General features: G+C 50.9%; 8 protein-coding genes across 8 annotated transcripts; 4 read left to right on the top strand and 4 right to left on the bottom strand.

The window, feature by feature from the left end:
• Positions 1-355: 355 nt before the first annotated feature.
• On the bottom strand, positions 356-4,700 carry An14g06070 (uncharacterized protein; the record flags this gene model as incomplete). Its single annotated transcript, XM_001401193.3, has 11 exons — positions 356-449; positions 511-545; positions 599-646; positions 796-832; positions 974-1,014; positions 1,224-1,402; positions 1,517-1,578; positions 1,767-1,775; positions 1,882-2,015; positions 2,331-4,574; positions 4,617-4,700. The coding sequence occupies 11 exons, from the start codon at positions 4,698-4,700 to the stop codon at positions 356-358; spliced, it is 2,967 nt and encodes a 988-aa protein (XP_001401230.3).
• Positions 4,701-6,795: 2,095 nt separating this feature from the next.
• On the top strand, positions 6,796-7,962 carry An14g06060 (uncharacterized protein; the record flags this gene model as incomplete). Its single annotated transcript, XM_001401192.3, has 1 exon — positions 6,796-7,962. One exon carries the CDS (start codon positions 6,796-6,798, stop codon positions 7,960-7,962), a length of 1,167 nt encoding a protein of 388 aa, XP_001401229.3.
• Positions 7,963-8,399: 437 nt separating this feature from the next.
• On the bottom strand, positions 8,400-8,911 carry An14g06050 (uncharacterized protein; the record flags this gene model as incomplete). Its single annotated transcript, XM_059744334.1, has 2 exons — positions 8,400-8,501; positions 8,573-8,911. The coding sequence occupies 2 exons, from the start codon at positions 8,909-8,911 to the stop codon at positions 8,400-8,402; spliced, it is 441 nt and encodes a 146-aa protein (XP_059602395.1).
• Positions 8,912-9,419: 508 nt separating this feature from the next.
• Positions 9,420-10,376, top strand: An14g06040 (uncharacterized protein; the record flags this gene model as incomplete). Its single annotated transcript, XM_001401190.3, has 1 exon — positions 9,420-10,376. The coding sequence occupies one exon, from the start codon at positions 9,420-9,422 to the stop codon at positions 10,374-10,376; it is 957 nt and encodes a 318-aa protein (XP_001401227.3).
• Positions 10,377-11,897: 1,521 nt separating this feature from the next.
• An14g06030 (hypothetical protein) lies at positions 11,898-12,096 on the bottom strand (the record flags this gene model as incomplete). Its single annotated transcript, XM_059744333.1, has 2 exons — positions 11,898-11,998; positions 12,060-12,096. The coding sequence occupies 2 exons, from the start codon at positions 12,094-12,096 to the stop codon at positions 11,898-11,900; spliced, it is 138 nt and encodes a 45-aa protein (XP_059602394.1).
• Positions 12,097-12,749: 653 nt separating this feature from the next.
• On the top strand, positions 12,750-13,775 carry An14g06020 (uncharacterized protein; the record flags this gene model as incomplete). Its single annotated transcript, XM_001401188.1, has 3 exons — positions 12,750-12,833; positions 12,926-13,162; positions 13,221-13,775. 3 exons carry the CDS (start codon positions 12,750-12,752, stop codon positions 13,773-13,775), a joined length of 876 nt encoding a protein of 291 aa, XP_001401225.1.
• Positions 13,776-13,975: 200 nt separating this feature from the next.
• On the bottom strand, positions 13,976-15,059 carry An14g06010 (uncharacterized protein; the record flags this gene model as incomplete). Its single annotated transcript, XM_001401187.3, has 3 exons — positions 13,976-14,053; positions 14,110-14,761; positions 14,989-15,059. The coding sequence occupies 3 exons, from the start codon at positions 15,057-15,059 to the stop codon at positions 13,976-13,978; spliced, it is 801 nt and encodes a 266-aa protein (XP_001401224.3).
• A 786-nt stretch (positions 15,060-15,845) lies between these two features.
• An14g06000 (uncharacterized protein) lies at positions 15,846-18,053 on the top strand (the record flags this gene model as incomplete). The annotated part of the gene is made up of 5 exons (XM_059744332.1): positions 15,846-15,932; positions 16,015-16,615; positions 16,670-16,870; positions 16,936-17,726; positions 17,778-18,053. 5 exons carry the CDS (start codon positions 15,846-15,848, stop codon positions 18,051-18,053), a joined length of 1,956 nt encoding a protein of 651 aa, XP_059602393.1.
• Between the last annotated feature and the right edge of the window lie 228 nt (positions 18,054-18,281).

Below are 18,281 nucleotides of genomic sequence, written 5' to 3'. Positions count from 1 at the left end.
TAAGTCAACAAGCCCGACACGTCTGCAGGTTTCCGCTTCCGCAGGTGTGGAGGATCGTGATCGTGTTGGTTAGGTTAGGTTTGGTTAGGTAGTTAGGGAGTACTACGTTACTATGTAAGGAATACGCACTGTGGTTGTACTACTTGGGATGAGTGTAACCGCTGCAATGATGTTTTGCGTTTGGCTCTAGACACCTACAGTCCATGAACCAGGTACATGGATGTATTGTGCTTGGTAGATAGGTTACGTCAATATGCCAGGGATGCACGTGGAATATATTCTACTCTTGTAGGGTATTGGATAATTTCCAATAGAAGTTTCATTGTTTTGCAGTGTGCGCAGGAAAGGTGCTCATTCACATATTATACCATCTAAATTTTGGAACCTCGTGAAATAACAGAATTATGTCATTGTTAGAATATTTACCGCCATAATATATGTTACACTGACTATATGCGATCCAGAAGCGACCAGGAACAACCACATATCCATACTACATATACTACTTACCTCTCTGCTACGCTCTCAAAATCGCAGCGTACCACCTATACGCAGAACCAACAATTCACACCAGTCCTTCCTACACCACACAACATACAAAAACCAACAACCTCCATATCATTTTAATGAAATCATCTCTAATCCCCTACCATTCAATCCACATCCAACTCCCTCTATATCCTCCCCACCGCCAACATACCACCAAGTAACCAAATAGACAACAAGTATTTAACACGATGTACCCACCCAACCCTCCCCCTCCCATAAATACCACTAAGAAAATCATGTACATACCATACCTCCTCCACCACCACCACAGTGTATCAAAGTTCTAGTCTAGATAGTAAGTAAGTAGTATCTCTACCCCATGTCATCCCCCCCTCTCTCTAGACTACCCCTCTTTTTAATCTCCTCTACAACAGTCCACCGAACATCACTTTCAACCTTACTACTAATGTACTTACTCACTTACCTTAACCGCCAACCTAACCCAACCCCAACAACACCCTTGTTCTACACTCCACGGCGTAGCTAGTTAACCCTCACCCCCGCCGCACGGGAAAGATACCAACCAGGGGGGGATAAGACCCCCGAATAGCCGCCGAAGGTGATGAATCTCATCACTATCACATTGGCATTATCCATCCCAACCCACGCCCCCCGCGTCTTTCTTCAGAGGCAGATGACCTGCTAGTATTATGGGTTGATTACTGTATGTGTACTAGTTGATGATGTAAAGTGAACCCCTCATCTTCTATCCGCAAAAGTAAAAGTAAGTTTGGGTCACGTTGCAAATCTGTTCTCTTGTCTTGTGGAGACGAGTCAGAGTCACGCTTAGCGATACGCTTGTGGGTTTCTATCTTCCTTCCATCTATCCGGTGATGGGGATGACGAAATCTGACTGAGGTATTATTTAAGATGTAGTATAGTATTAACTATGTGGTTAGTTAATAATGTAGAGAGAGAGCATGGCTATGTGCATGAGCGTTCACTATTAGTGGGATCTAATACTAACTATAGATAGTAATATTTAGTCCACCAGTGGCGATACCGTCACTGCCACTGCCACTACTATTACTATAATAGTGGTATACTACTGTGCCTTAACTACATGCTAACTACTGTATGTAGTGATTAGTCCCTATGTAGCCATAGATAGTATACTGGCGCAGCACAGTATACCCCCCCTCCGACATACCAAACCAGTAATTCAAGAAACAAAGTGAACAAGACCCCTTCTCTCCAAGAGTTAGGCAATTACTTACCCACTCATTCTATCACCACAGCGGCACAGTACTATCTAAGTGATGGGTGGACACCCTCTCAGAGTCCAACACCCACAAATGAGCATCTGACACGCAGACCCGAAACTCAACTCACCTCCAACACAAATTTTCCGACGTACTGGCGCTCGGGAGATGCCCGGTGCCGCTACTTTTGTGGTTTGTTTGGGTGGGCTGGTGAGGCAGGTTGCTAGAGGGACCAGATGGAGTAGATGCATCATCGATGGAGTTCTGACAGATGACAGTAGGTTTACGGAGAATTTTACGCAGTAGGGTACTGTCGTGATGGTACGTATCGAGCGGATTGTGTGGGAAGTGGGAACGGATCTAGTGCGATGGGTCCGATAGTGGGGGCCTGTTGTGGCCCGAAGGTTCAGGTTGCCATAGACAGATACTGAGGGCACACAGTACTGTGTACGTAGTGGGGGAATGTTGCATTATGTTCATTATATTTCGCTAATATGATACCTCTATATTATAATTGGTCCTCGCAATTCATGCTGGACTCGTCGTTTTGATGCACGTATCCGTCAGGTCACGTCATACAGTCATATACTCGTCCTCCGCGCGTTTGGTTTGCATCGCCTCGTGCCAGCGGAATCCCTGCTTCCGAGAGACAGAGGGCAGTGTCGGAGACATGAAAGCCTCATGCTGGGACGAGGCCCAGCTTCCAGGCGGGAGAAATGTAACCTCGCTCACGCACCCGCTGGCGGCTGCCTGCAAGCCGAAATCAAGGGATGAGACAACAGGGATCACATCCACGGCAGGGTTCTCTGCCCAGATCTTCTCCAGGAGCTGCAAGCATGAGAGGTTGTTGAAGAACCCAGAGTCCCTGGATAGATCTTTGCACCGTTGGCGGATAATGGCGCGATGATCGGCACGCACGCACTCCGACCCGGTGATGAATAGTGGCCACAGGAGATACGCGTCAGATTGAACGGTCATAATGTGACTCATTATGTGTTGCACAATGTTTTGAATACGAGGGTGATCGGACGGTAGGTCTGGATAGGCGAGTCGCTCGCTGTACAAGATCGCCGCATGACGGAATGACTCAGAGATGTGTATGACGTCCTTGAGATTGTGAGCTGCGACCACCGGCTGGTCTGTCGGCGATGAAGGTGGCGAGATGTAGGCGTGGCTGGATGTAAAGAGAGGTGACTGTGACTGCGATTGGTGGGGAACAAATCGCCAGGACTCAAGCTTCTGTCGGAGAGAATACCATTCAGCCCAGAACGCCGGCGGCAGCTGTCCTCTGTCGCGATCACCAGGAGGCGGCAGCGGCGGCAAGGTAAATGCAAAAGGACCGGACGAGGTGGCTGGAATGTTCGATGGGAAGAACGCCATCGAGGGCGGGAGAGTAGTGGATGGTATATGGATGTCTGGTGGCGTAGATGTGCGGACTTCTTGATTTTGACTCAGAAGGTTCAAACGACCTAGCTGCGCTACAATTCTGAAAAGTCCGGCATCACAGCCCGCCAGATTTTCCAGTCCCCATTCGCCATCTGAGGCGGCGGTGATATCCAGGCAAGCACCGCGAAGCTGTACCTCGCGGTCATTGGTGGTGGCGGTCATCGTGTCAATCCATGTGAACATGCGAACAAACCACTTCAGTTCATCCGACATGCAAGGTGAGTTGCACAGTCGAATAGCCAACAATTTTGTCACCCCCGCAAACTGGGTCTTGAATTGAGCCACCCCAGTATCACACCCGTGGAATAGACAGAGGATGAGTAAGGTCGCCAGGACGGAGTCTGAAAGCCTCTGATGTGAGTCGGCCAATTCCCGATTCAAGGCGGAGACCGCCATGCCTCGATGATACTGCTCTTCCTGGGCATAATCTTCAGGCATAAAGATACCGGTCCGGTCCTGTAATGCTCCGTCGGTCAAGGCTTGATGGGCCATGGACGACAGGCGCCCCGGCAAAGTTCGCTCCGTCGACCTCGTGCCTCGTTCGCGTCGCTGTCGCAGATTGCAGCTTGCCAACGTCGCGATGGCTTCTTGAAGCGATGTGCTCTCCTGCGCCAGTCGCAGGATATATGTTCGAAAAGGATTGGTTGGACTATCAAATGCCACAATCATCGGAGCAATGACTTCGGCATAATAACTAATTAGGTATCGAAGTCGAGGTGTACGTCCCACGGAACGCGCCAGCAGCTGCTGAGATAATGATGGCGGCTGGCAAGCACTCATACGTGGTGAAACCTCGTTATAAGAGGTTTCTTCATGTTGCTCATCCGAAGCATTATCTTTCTGTTCCGGAGTCAGGGCTGGCCACGGACACTGTATCGGTACCGGTGTCTGTTCTAACCCCATCCAGGCCCTTGATGAATCGGGGTTTGCGACCAATGGGGCATGGTATTGTTTCAAAGAATCGGTCTTTGTCGCACGTGAAGAATAAGGATTATGGTGATTCGGCTTAACATGGGAATCCACAGTGTAGTACTCCGGTGAGCACAAGCGGCGTTGTGAAGTAGGTGGAATCGAGACAGACCCATGCTCTGTAAGCCCGGCGGCTGATGAACGCTGCTTATCATGAAGTCGTCGTTTTTCTGCGGCTGTGTCAAGAGCCGGTTGCGATTTGGACACTGCTCGTGGACCTGTCGCACGGGGAAGCTTCGGGGGTGCGACCGCAGGCTGTGCCCCGGTCACGGGGAGGGACAATCCTCGAAGCTTTCCCCGACTGGCAACTCCTACGCCCCATGTCAACGCTGTCTTGTACCCCGCGCAATTGCGGGCGCTGTCCAAGCACTGGGAGCAAAATGGGCGACGCCGGTCGCAGGGAGTACCCTGTCGGGCGCAAGTAAAGCAATCATCAGCCGCTTGGCTTACGACCGTCCTCCTACGCCTTTTCCGGGGAGCTGGGGCGGAGACCGGCGGAGTTTTGCGGATTCGAGCCTTCGAGGTTGGTTCCATAGCCGGATCCGACGCAGAGGTTGGCCAACTGCTAGGGTGCAGATACTAACTGGTCCAGGCAAACAATGTGGAGATAACCCGGAGTGCGGGGTCCCATAAGTGGTACGACGAGTTGACACGGCGGCAGTAGCAGGCTAGCTAGTGCGTTATGGATGGGCCAGACGAAAGCACGCAAACACGTTGTTGGGGGGGGGAGGGTGTGGAAGGCAATGTATCTAGTAGTCGGGATGAACAGGTCAGGAAAAAGCAAGAAAGAAGAGCTAACATCGGAGAGGGGGGGCGGCGGAGGACCACGCTTACGGTCGTTTATAATCGAAACACATCGGGGATGGATCTAGTTCGCGCTGGAGGAAAGAAGCGGATTTGGAGATGATGATAAGCGACGATCGTTGCGGCATCACCCGCCGTTAGGAGAGCAGCGCCGGAGATTAAGCCAGTATAAACTCGTTAGCGCCGAGTAGTCGAGGCTCAGCAGCCAACCGGTGCGTGGCGAGTGTGTTCGAGCCCGCATTTTGGAGCGATCTTACTTGATGGCGGCCGAGTGTCGGCGAAATTGAGCCACCGTTTCAGATGGACCCAGAGGAGAAGGAACAGTTCATAGCCGGTGCAGAGTGCAGACTGCAGATTGCAGAGTTGGCGTGACGAACTCGACTCGGTGCACAGATGAGATATCCTACAAGCAGTTCAAGTAGTTCAAGTAGTTCAAGTAGTTCAAGTAGTTGAGAAAGATTGAAGTGGAAGGAGTTGCTGCCCCCAATCTACGGCCGGAACAGGACTAGCGGGCAGTTGCATTGTCCTTCTTCAATGTAACAAGCCACAAAAACGAGCCAGCAACTCAACTAATTACTACTACTTACTACTTACTACTACTTAACGATCAACTCTCCTCGAGCCGAGGATCTCATTCCTCATTCCTCTCCCTCTCCCTCCTTCTCCCAGTCTTCCCTTCTCAGTCGATCCAAGATTCCAGATTCCCCTTAACTTCTTAAGGTTTCGGTAGACCAAGCTAATGGGATCCACTGGTGAACTTTCCCTTCCACTTTCCACTCTGTCGGTTCGGTGGAACTGGCCCTTCCGCGGAGGAAGGGCCACATACTCAGTACAGTCTTCAGTCTTCACCTCCCCTTTTCCTCTGCTACGGTTCGAGGCTTGGTGCGGTGCCTTGGAACCCCTAATGGATCGGTCGGGAAGATTCCGACCACAAGCATGGAATAGGAAAATCCCTCGCACTTGGTATATTGGGATTGCCACCGGGTGAAGATCGTGGGAAGCCAACCGGAGCCACGGCATACTCAATTATGCACCGCGTTATCAATAGCGGCGGGCAACGTAAGTGCTCGTTCTGCCACCGCCTGCTGGAAAAAGCATCCACGGCGCCTCCATCGCCTCCCCCATCGCTGCCTGCTGAGCCACGTTGGACAAGCCTTTGTGGTCGCTGGAAAGTTTCCTGGCCAAAACTTGGCGATATTCTAACATTTCCAGGTCTTGCCAACACAACAGCGCTTGACTGTGCCTTATCTTTGACTACCGCGGCTCTTCCACCGCCTTTCCTGTCCCCCGTTGAACCAGAACCCGCCCTCCCGCTGTACCTGGACTAGACCCGAGCTTGCCAGCCATGTTGATGGATTGCTAAAGCGACCTTCTCTGCGCTTTGCTTGAACAACTCACCCTGCCGGTCTGACCGCCGAAGCGCACTCCCTTCATACACAACGAGCTGGTAGATTTGCCTCCAACTTAAAGCCATATTTCCATACCCCCTAGCTCTGCCCCCGGGCAGCGAACATAGTCATGCCGATTCTTCGACCAGGTAAACTGAAATCGATAATATCAGCCACGGGTGCGCTGTTACTCATTTGCACCGTGTATATCTATTGGGCCCCGCCTCCGGCTTCAGTAGTTCTAGCACCGCTTCGAAGTCCCTCTCGCAGAACGTCAAAATGCTTTTTGGAAGGTCTTGAACCCGATATTGCAAGAACATGCCCCAAATACTCCGACTCCGAAGCGCCTGGCAGACGTGAGCGCAGTCCACTTCAACGCTACGACGACCGATTCCCGACCTGATCTGACAATCATAGAGGATGGGGATTTGCAGGCAATGGAAGAGTCTCATGCGGGATATATTGAAGAATGTCGCAAGGCTGAACGGTTGCGACCAGTACATACACCGGGTACGCGTGGCATAGTGTCCACGGCGGGGGCTTCCTATTTCCCCGTGTTCTTGTCCTCTTTGCGAATGCTTCGACGACTGGGGTCCACATTGCCGGTGGAGGTGTATATGAAGGATAAAAGTGAATATGAAAAACAGATCTGTGATGACATCCTCCCGGATTTGGGAGCGCGCTGTCTTGTCCTCTCGGACATTGTTGGCAAGGGTGCCATTGAGCATTATCAGCTCAAGATTTTTGCGGTTTTATTCTCCTCCTTCGAGGAGGTCATCTGGATGGACGCGGACTGCTTTCCGCTCCACAAGCCTGAAGTTTTGCTTGAGTCGGAACCATTCACCTCCAAGGGGTTAGTCACATGGCCGGACTTTTGGATTTCCTCGGCGTCCCCGCTCTACTTCACAATCTCGCGGCAGGAAATGCCAGCGCTGTCGGAGCGCGCGTCATCGGAAGCGGGCGTCTTCTTGGTATCGAAAAAGACACATCAAATGACTTTGCTTCTCGCTGCTTATTACAACTATTACGGCCCGTCGCACTATTTCCGGCTATTGTCGCAAGGCGCACCCGGCGAAGGCGATAAGGAGACCTTCCTTCACGCTGCATCTGCTGTCGGAGAACCTTTCTACGCTGTGAGCGAGCGGGTTCAGGCGGTCGGTCACACGAAGCCGGGTGGCATTGCGGGCTCTGCGATGGTGCAGACCGACCCAGCGGAGGATTATGCGTTGACCAGTGCGGGCAAATGGCGCGTGCAAGATGAGTCTGTGGCCAAGGCCCCACGTGCCTTTTTCATCCACGCCAACTACCCCAAGTTCAATCCTGGTGAAAAAGTATTTGGCATGAAATGGGAGACCACCCCCACGCTCCGCCCTGATGGCACGGACGGACGGGCATGGCTGGTGGCAGAATCTACCGTCCAGCGATTTGGATACGACGTTGAGAAAGCGTATTGGGAGGAGATCAAAAACATCAGTTGCGACCCTGCCATTAGCTTCCGGACATGGGAAAGGAAGGATGAAGTTTGTGATAGAGTGGAGAGCTACTGGGCGAACGTTTTCGCCGAGCCGCATGATGACGACCCCAAGTTCACTGACGAAAGCTGAAATTGGCCGTATCGCACTGCGATGCTGAGCCTTGAGACATCACTGGGTAACCATTTACGCCATGCTGTTTATGATCGACACGGTTGCTTATCAGCAATATTGTATATATCCTTCTGTTCCTTTTCTGGTTACATATTCATATCATTAGATGTATAATATTGGTGGATGCGGTATTTAGCATCCTACCGTTTGTCTTGTTGGATACCCTGGCGCTCCGCAACGAATTACCTCCATTTCCCAGTAACGACATTCAACACACATGAGTTAATATACTACATCCCCTAAAAAGCACTTGAAGAGAATAGTAATAAATTCATCGTAGATTGAATAATAGTGATATGCTATCGCCCCAGGCGTCAATCGTTCATGCAGTCATTCGAACAGGATATATATCGCTTTTCCATCCTTCCTTCCATCCCAGCCCATCATTACATCATTTATTTCTTAATGCCCTTCTCACGCAAGCGCTGCTCATCCTCAGCCTGCAATTCGGCATCGATCTTAGCACCCTTGGAGGGCTCGTTACCATGCACCTTGGCCTGCAGAGACAGTCAGTCATGCTTCCCACACGGTTCAACCAAGGAAGATATAGATATGAGATGGGACATACCGGCTTAGTAGGATCCTGCTTGCTGAGCTCAGCCTCAGGGTTCTGATCAAAGTTGTGGTGGTGGTCGCTCTCAGGCTTGCGTTCTTGCGAGGCAAGCTTGTTGCCGATGGAGCGCTGGTCCTCTGTTTTGGTATTCGTCAGCACTATGTCTCCCGAGTGATTGGAAGGTAGGAGGGAAGACGGAGGCATACTCGAATCAAGGTTCTTGTGGCTGTTCTTCTGGCCCTCTGCGTAGCGGTTCTGCTCGTTGATCTCGGACTGGGGAACGTTGCGCTGGTCACCGGCTTCGTAGATGGCGCGGCTGCCGACGCTGGATTGGCCTGCTCCGGAGGAAGACATTGTGTGTATTTGTGAAGTAGGATTGGAGTGAGTTGTTTTCTGTATATAGAGAGAGAGAGAGAGATTCGATGAGTGTTCGTTGTTTGATGTAGTAGAGTTACATTGCTTGAGGATGAACAGCGTTTATATAGAGTAGAGTTGGGATCTGGGTTTGATAGTTGTGATGTCATATGGCAGTCGCTGAGATCATACCCATGGCTGTGTGGGTCAAAGCCAAAGGTGGGCATGCTTGTCCCTTGGCTGGAACAGCCTCATCATATTCCTCTTCGATGATGTAGTTGGATCGTCTGGTGTTGCATTTTCGGTGAAGTCTTGGGGTGCAACCAGATGAGACATTGGTGTTCCTGAATGGGGTGGTGTCAAGGAGCATTATTGAACTCAGCCATGCCATGCACTCTTACATAACCGATATCGGCTGATAAGTCCATTTCCGGCTAACATGGAGAATAAACAGATACACGCGACTCACCTCCACGACTAAGGATAATTGCATCTTCAAGGGTGCATAATGGCCCGCAACCCTTCGCGTCTGCTCCCTCCGTCTCGTAGTCTGCAATTGACTACTAGTAAACGGCAATTCGGCACCGGTGCCTCCATCCTACCCCTCCTCTCCCCGCCCCGATACAGGCCGCTCCGATCATCATTAATATCATCAACACCATCATCTTCCCCTCTCGCGCATCGCATTCCCACCTTCGCTACTCCCCTCCGAACCATCACCACCAGCAGCAACAGCGCCCCCACCAAAATGACCACAACCATCGACCCCAAATACGCCCAACTCTTCCAATCCTTGGAATCCCAATTCCAAACCACCACCCTCCCGCACGACAAATGGTACATCCTAGCCATCTCCACCCTCGTCGCGAACCCCGACCCCGAACGCGCCGATCAACTCTATCTCTACCTAACCTCCAAACCCGAATACTCGACCCCCTCATCCCGGCAAGACCTCATCCGCCGCATCCGCGAAGCCCTCATCAAATCCGTGATCATAGTCGGGGTATGCAAACCCATCGAAGCCATTCTCGCCATCAGCAAGCTCGAGGCTCCCGAAGACAAAGACTACACATTTACACGGGAGAACTGGCAATGCGACGAGGCGAATCACGAGCGTGGCGTAGCGTGGTTGGAGAAGCTGTATGCGCGGAATACGTCCGGGACGTTGGATTTGTTTGCGGCGCATAAGGATTTCGCGTGGTTGTCGAAGGAGATCACGTATGGGTTGTTTTTGAGTGATCGGGGGGTGTTGGATGATTTGGATACGCAGTTGGTGGTGTTGCCGGCGATTATGAGTCAGAATTTGAAGATTGAGACGCATTGGCATATTCGGGGGACGAGACGGTTGGGGGTGAGTTTGGAGGATGTGAGGGTTTTGTGTGAGGGGGTTAAGCATGTTGCTGGGTTTTATGGGAGGGTGTTGGATAAGGTGCCGAGTGTGGAGGAGGTCGAGGGGGATGTTTGAGGTGATTGGGGTTGTTGTATATAGTATGTATGTTGGATAGACTTTAGAGATGATGATATACTACTCCTGTGGTAGAATAAGTATAGAGACCGGGACTGTAGCGAGGTCATACTACGTATATGAAAAGAAGCGGAGTGCTGATTTACTAGTGGGAGGGATCTCTTTAATGTTGCAGTACTTCATTTCCTTTTGTCTATCATAAGGACATGATTCCCTTGGAGGGAGGGAACGGTGACATGATACCTCCAATGAAGCCCATGGCTTTCTCCGATGTGGGGATGGCGTAATATCCGGACTAAGCACAAAGCCTCGTTTATGAGAAAGGTTGCGCAACTGATTGTTTGATCAACACCGAATGTCTTGTTGAGTGGGGGGTTTGCCCCGACGGAGTGCACTCTCATCCTGAATGTCATCGAGCCTAAATCCATGTTTAGCCGGTGAAGAGATGAAGGTTATGGCACAGCGCCTGCAGATTGAGTCCGGCCGAACTTATCATATAACTCATTACAAGCACCATGCAATGGTCAGGGTCACGGGTGAACTTCTTGATAATGCGGGTCCGCCTTTTTAATATTCTCTTCATTTATAATACATATATTATGTCAGTGAACAGTCTCATAAACCTTATATATCTTAAAACCTTTGTGCTTGATATTTTAATTCTCTTAAAGGCCGGAGATATATCTTCTCTAATTCTTTATACTTTGCTAATTAGCGGTACTGATTCTTGTATTTTACTGATCATCGACCATATCAGGATTTTTCAGTATTGATATGAGACTATATTAGTATCATTCTCTTTATTAAGTATATAGTTACTCAGAAACTGTCAGCTGCAAAGAATTTTCTTATTATCACTGCCAGGCATAGTATCTATTACCTGGTTCATCCGCGCAGCATTCATTGTAGTATTCACTTGGACGTTGGGCCAGAGGAGGAGTTCTTATATTCCAGGAAGTCTCTCATATTATTATAGAACAACATGGCCGTCAGCAGCAGTCTGAACCCTGCACGTAACCAAGCACAGGCGAGGGACAACCCCTGACAGTGGACCTTGTCAATGCTGTTCAGGTTGTGATGCGATGCCAGTCTTGCTCGGAGGAGGCAGCCAAGATTATCTTGAAGCTGAGATTGGTCGACACGGTCTACTATGTATATGCTCTTCATCATCATTCAGATGAATGTCCTGCGCCCAGCTAAACAGATCTAATGCCCACCCTGAGAAGTTTAGCAGTGGAAGCGGGCAGAATCAATTGCGTGCTTACTCAACATATGCATCCGACACTCGATAGGACAAATACTCTTCCAGGCTCTGGTACTCTCGAGTTCTGACTGTATGGGTTGCTTCTGTTGTTCTGTTCCAGATACCAAGGATTCTTTCCCAAAAGACAGGATCCAAACGAAGGAGTTATGCTGCTATTTTGGCTTGTACCTGTGCTTTTCGGTACCCTTGCGCAGAAAGAATGACATCCTGCAGATACATTTCCGTTCGGGCTGAGCGGTTGCATTAGAGCTTCCTGTTCATGTATAGCTTCCAACGGATGGGGCCTTCACAACAAACGGATGTAGTGTCGTCTTTACCTCTCTAAGATATTTGATGCCTTCTTCAACTTGGTAGTCCGCTGCGAAGTCTTCACTCATGTGTTTTATTCGAAGGAGTAACATGGCCTCCACTTGACGTACCCTTGGTTACTGCATCTCCATTCTGAGCAAAAGGCATGATGAACCAACTCTATTTGGTCTATTCAGAGCCCAATATATTCTGATCAGATTGTCTGGTCTAAGCTCCATCGCTTTGACAATCTCCTTTCCTTCTATCAAGTCTGTTGCCAATATATTAGTATTATTCATGGGTAATTGGTCTCACTGCGACTTGCATATATTATCGAATATCTAGATCATTGAGATATCTCATTTCAATTATATAAGTACTACGATGTTTCTCCCATTATATGACGTAGATGGTTGGAGTTGGGAAGATTAGGAAGATCAAACAAGGCCGCAGGACAAATTTATATAGTAGTAGGCCAGGGTCAGTGAAATGTCTGTCTACATTGAATGGTTCTTCAGTTCTATATATTCCTCTGATGTGTAGACCTATATGCGAGATGCGGGGGTAAATAGGGCATTCTAGAGAATACTCATTCAAACAGTGTGAAGTGCCTACATAGCTTGCTTCAAAGTAAGAATATGAATTGATTTCAATGATGTATCAGGTCTAGTATAACGGTATCGATAAGCTATCGATAATCAAAAGCGGTTAGCGGAAGATCAACTTTTGTCGGCCGGCCGCCCGACGAACCTCCGCGAACGGAATCCCAATTTACTCCAGCACAACCCCTCACACCACACCACACATACCCAACATACACAATGGTCAAGCGCAAGGAACTCAAAGACAATGATGTCGAGATGTCGGGGACGGATCCCCGCGTCGACGGCGACGACTCCGACGAGGTACATACATACCAATACCCCTCCAAGCAATATACAAGCCCAGCCAAGCAACAACCTGAAATACGCAAAGTAGAATTAACACATTGAGTCAGGACATGGACATGGTCAACGTCGATTTCGAATGGTTCGACCCTCAACCGGCTGTCGACTTCCACGGTCTGAAGAACCTCCTCCGCCAGCTCTTCGACACCGACGCCCAGATCTTCGACATGTCCGCATTGGCCGATTTGATCCTCTCGCAACCTCTGCTTGGATCGACTGTTAAAGTAGATGGGAATGAGTCGGATCCGTATGCGTTCTTGACTGTGTTGAACCTTCAGGAGCACAAGGTGCGTCTCCGTTCTCCTTGGCATAAGGATAGAAGGAAGAGAATCTAACAAAAACCAGGACAAACCCGTAATCAAAGACCTCACAGCCTACCTCCAGCGCAAAGCCAATGCCGTACCAACACTCGCACCCCTGGCTCAACTCCTCTCCCAAACTCCCATCCCTCCCATCGGCCTGATCCTGACGGAACGTCTCATCAACATGCCCGCAGAGGTCGTACCGCCTATGTACACGATGCTGCAAGAGGAAATCGAATGGGCGATCAAGGACAAGGAGCCTTACAATTTCTCGCACTATTTGATCGTGTCGAAGACGTACGAAGAGGTCGAGTCGAAGCTAGATGCGGAGGAATCGCGGCCGCAAAAGAAGAAGAAGAAGGCTGCGGGTGGGGAGAAGGCCGAGCGGTTCCTCTTCCATCCTGAGGATGAGGTTCTGGAAAGGCATGCCGTGTGTGTTGGGCCTGTGGAGTATACGCATAAGGCGGAGGAGGGACTGTCGGATGCGAAGCGCGCATTCCAGGATTTGGGTATTGTGACGAAGGGGAGCTTGATTTTGTTGGAGGCGAGCAAGTTGGATGGGGCGGTTAAAGATATGGCGGAGTACTTTAAGCCATAGATATAATTTGCCTTTGATTACGATGATTATATGTTATAGACACCCGAAAAAGTTGGTTTGTTCTTTGTTTTTTCGCCTCTTTGATCTTTGTCCGTTTCTATTATGCCATCTTGGGTTAATTCTATAGAAGTTTCGTCACGACGTCTCGTGTCATGTTCCGTGTATATAGTTTGCAAAATGGGAGTTGCTAGGTGTTTACACTACTCCCATTGGGTGCCCTTGAGTCGCTGCATGAGGTAGTCAACCTCGACGACCTTGGTGAGCGGGATGACATATTCCTACACACGTCAGCACGATCCTGATTCTATCAACTGCGGGGAGGATGTAAACTCACCTTGTACATGGCCACAACAGCATCAACATTAATCTTAGGTCCATTTTCAGGTTGGAAACCCGGATCGGTACCATACGTCTTCGCCTTGAGCGCCAACCGCTCCAACACCTTCAGCTCCACCTCAGGCTTGGTAATAGCGTCATCAATGCCCTTCCGATCATTCGCCTTGATCAGCTTAACAAAGCGCTCGGTCTCCTGCTGGAACTTTGCCTCCGCGACAAACTTTCCGAAGTGGATTCTCCTCGACAGGGCCTGCAAGCAGTGCACATCGCATGTGGCTGCGGATCCATAGTTCTCCTGCGCCTCGCCGCGATCTTCGCGCCCGAACTGCGCGCACACAGCGGGGAGGATATCCTCGATGTAGCGCTGTTTCAAGGTGCTATTGACGTTGACGTCGTTGTCATGCAGGATCTTGGGGTACTTGATCGGGGCAAGGATGGGCTCTTCCAGCGAGTCCGGGAAGAAGGGGTATTCATCGGGAGACTGGTACCGACGAACACGCGACTCCAGACGTTCTTGTTCGCGGAGGAAGTAGTCGAGGAGACTGAGGTCGGTGCCAGGGATTTTTACCCCGCCGGATAGGTAGATGGGCTTGTTGAGGGGGAATTGCGCCCGTTCAATGAGATGGAAGGTGATGGTGTCTTCGAGACGGCTAATTGTATCGATGCATGATTAGTTACTGACATGTTGTTTTTTTGCTTGATTTTAGGTGTTTGTGTTGGTAGACATTGATGTTATATCCCTGGCAGTAATGGAGGGGGATGCGGGGTTGAACTTTGCGCGCAGGGATGTGAATTATTGTATGCGAGTTGGTTCCCCGATCTTCGGTCGATCTGGAGTAGGCTAACTAACTACTGAAATCCCTCGGAAGACACTTACATTAACTGGAAGCGGATGTTGGCGAGGTCCAAGGCCTTGGAGGCATCGGACAGATCAATGGCTGTATCCATGGCGAGGCTGGTTGGAAATCGAGACAGCGTTGTAGAGTGCGTAGCGGGCAGAAGTGCAGCAACCGTAGAAGTAGATTGAGGGACTGGGAAAGCGAGATGAAAACGCTCCGCTTTCGGGGAGATCATAGAGCAACTTAAGTAGTCTGGGGAGTCAGCGCTAACGTTTGGCTGATCGGCCTAAGCTGGATGATGCTTCAAGGGCGACTATTTGTTGAGTCTGAAAAAAGCAAAGAAGTCTCACGACAGATGGATTGTCATGGAATGCTGGGCTCAGCCATCATCTGCAACCCATGATTTGGATGGTGATTCATGATTCTGGTTGTCCGCAGGTAACATTACGGCTCAGTACAGAACCCGCAGCGGGATCCGTGGCTGGTGATGCTGTCATGTGCAGAGAAGGAGAGCCTCATCAGGTGGAAAGCTGGAGGGGCTGGGGGGCAAAAGAACAGGGACATTTGGATACTTAAGCCAGCCATATCCAATGGAACACCCTCTTTCCAGGGGAACGAATATGCTTTTTCGGACGTTGAAGCCAGACAAGCCAGAGCTGAGAGAAGTGTGCCCGTGGTAGCCGGGCGCAGCAAAGGCAAGCTGTAAAATACAGCCGAAACACGGTAATTCATCGCGTGCAACTCCATCCGCCTTTCTTTTTCCAATCCCAGCCTGAAGCCGACCAACTGCCGACTGGGCACAACAGCTCCCTTTCTCCGCCATCCTTGTCCTTGATCTGTTAATTCCCGGATGGGAGTTTGTGCTTAGCTCACTCTTCGCTCCTTCGCCGGTGTCATGGACAAACACCGCCGCCGTGATGAGTCTCCCTCCGGTCTATCAGATATTGTCGAGCCGGACGGTCTCTTAGGGACCGGCATCACGGTATGCTCTTGCGGCCTTGACACCTGCCCTTGGGCGGTCTTTCCTGCTTAAAATCCCTTCCGCTGACCTTCTTCCTCTCCAGTCGCGTCATATCGAGGCCTTCGGGCGCAAAGTCACATCGACTGCTGGCCATTTGATGGGACCGGCCCCCGACTCCTCCACCGGCGGCCACTACCACACTGCTATGGCCGACATTCAGCGCGAATTACGCCATCCCAACACTCAGCGCAAAGTCTTCTCTCTCACCCAGACCACCCCTACCGATCTGGTCCGCTCCAAGCTCTCCACCACCGAAATCCAGTCGCGGGCCATCTCCTCCCTTCCTGACGAACTCCTCGCCAATATTCCCGATGACTCCAGCTCATATTCTCTCTTCCAGGGCTTCCAGGCGTCGCAGGATGACATCGAGTATCGCCGCGCCCACCGCCGGCGCTCTTCCAAGAGCAAGAAGCTGCTGAAGGATGGGGAGACGCGCGGCGCCCTGCCGTCCGCTCCGTCGGATCTGAAGAAGGAACGGGACTTGTTGAGCCGCCGGATGGAACTGATGGGCGTTCGCAAGAATATGTGCAGCTCGGAGATACACGACATAGATAACAAGATCGCGAACCTACACAACATGCGGAAGATTGTGCTAGACCGATTGGCAGGCCTTGAGATGGAGGAGGCGGATCTGGAACATGAGCGTGGGTGACCTGAAATCTTGGATACTCGGCAGAAACGTTCTAACATGGAACCAGTGAACGAGATTGAGAACAAACTGGAGGATATTCAAGAAGAGCAACAAGAGGCCGAGGTGCCGCCTCCCGCAACTCCCAAGTCTTCCGAGGCCAACGATGACTCGATTGTTTCTGAAGACCCAGCCATGGGTGCTTCCTTTATGTCCGAATCCATCTACCAGAAGATCCCTTCGCCGAAGAGCGTGAAGCAGCGATCTATAAGTATGCCAAAGCATTCCCCGTTCAGTGTCCAGTACTAATGGTCCAAGGGAAACGATCGATGCCAGTTTTGCACGAACACTTTGCTCCCGGTTCTGAAATCAAAGAGATGCCGGCGCACTCAGACATGGTTACCGCTATTGACTTCGACTACCCGTTTGGCACCATGATCAGTGCTGCCCTAGACGATACGGTGCGGGTGTGGGATCTCAACGTCGGCCGCTGCGTGGGCTTCCTGGAGGGACACAACGCATCCGTCCGCTGCCTACAGATCGAGGACAACATTGTCGCCACTGGATCTATGGACGCATCCGTGAAGCTCTGGGATCTGAGCCGGGCCCGGACCACAACTCGCGACAACCGCGTCACCCGGCGCGAGGACGATGAGGAATCCGCGCAAGCTGATGACGCCTCCATGGCATCTCACTCGACCACCCTGGAAGACTGCTACGTATACTCGCTTGATGCGCACGTCGATGAAGTAACCGCTCTTCACTTCAAGGGAGACACTCTGATTTCTGGATCTGCCGACAAGACGTTGCGACAGTGGGATCTGGTCAAAGGGCGCTGCGTGCAGACGCTGGATGTCTTGTGGGCAGCGGCCCAGGCGTCGACTCTAGGAAGTGAGACGACATGGCGCCCATCGGGACGCTTGCCAGATGCTTCTGCGGACTTTGTCGGCGCGGTTCAGTGTTTCGATGCGGCGCTGGCCTGCGGTACGGCGGACGGTATGGTGCGTCTGTGGGATCTTCGCAGCGGCCAAGTCCACCGGAGCCTGGTTGGCCATACCGGCCCTATTACATGCCTACAGTTCGACGATGTACACTTGGTGACCGGAAGTCAGGACCGCAGCATCAGAGTAAGTGTTTTGTTTATATGCAGAGGTAACGGCACCGCTAACATTGGCCAGATCTGGGATCTCCGAACTGGATCTATCTTCGATGCCTACGCGTACGACAAGCCCATCACTAGCATGATGTTCGACACTAAGCGCATTGTTGCGGCAGCCGGAGAGAACGTTGTCAAGGTATACGACAAGGCGGACGGCCACCACTGGGACTGTGGCGCCGGGGTTGGCGTCGATGACAGTGGACCGCAGCCGGCCACGGTTGAGCGGGTCCGGCTCAAGGATGGATTCCTTGTTGAGGGCCGCAAGGACGGTATTGTCGCGGCGTGGACTTGTTAAACGAAGCCTATACGACCTGCAAGACTTGCCATGGACATGCTAACTATCATCATCATGTTTCTGTATTTGTGACTGCTTGACTGCCTCAGCGACTGTATATTATTCTTACTTTGGCAATATAGAAGGATGGGCGTCCTGGGAGGGCAGCCGTGTAAATGAAGCATTCGAGGACCTGTATTTTTCTTTGTACGATGAAACATGCATAAAAATAGCGAAGAAATAAAGGCC

This window comes from Aspergillus niger (genome assembly GCF_000002855.4).
Source record: "Aspergillus niger supercontig An14".
NCBI lineage: Eukaryota > Fungi > Ascomycota > Eurotiomycetes > Eurotiales > Aspergillaceae > Aspergillus > Aspergillus niger.
Note: the sequence above shows the minus strand (reverse complement) of the source record. Positions and strands in the feature narration are given on the sequence as shown.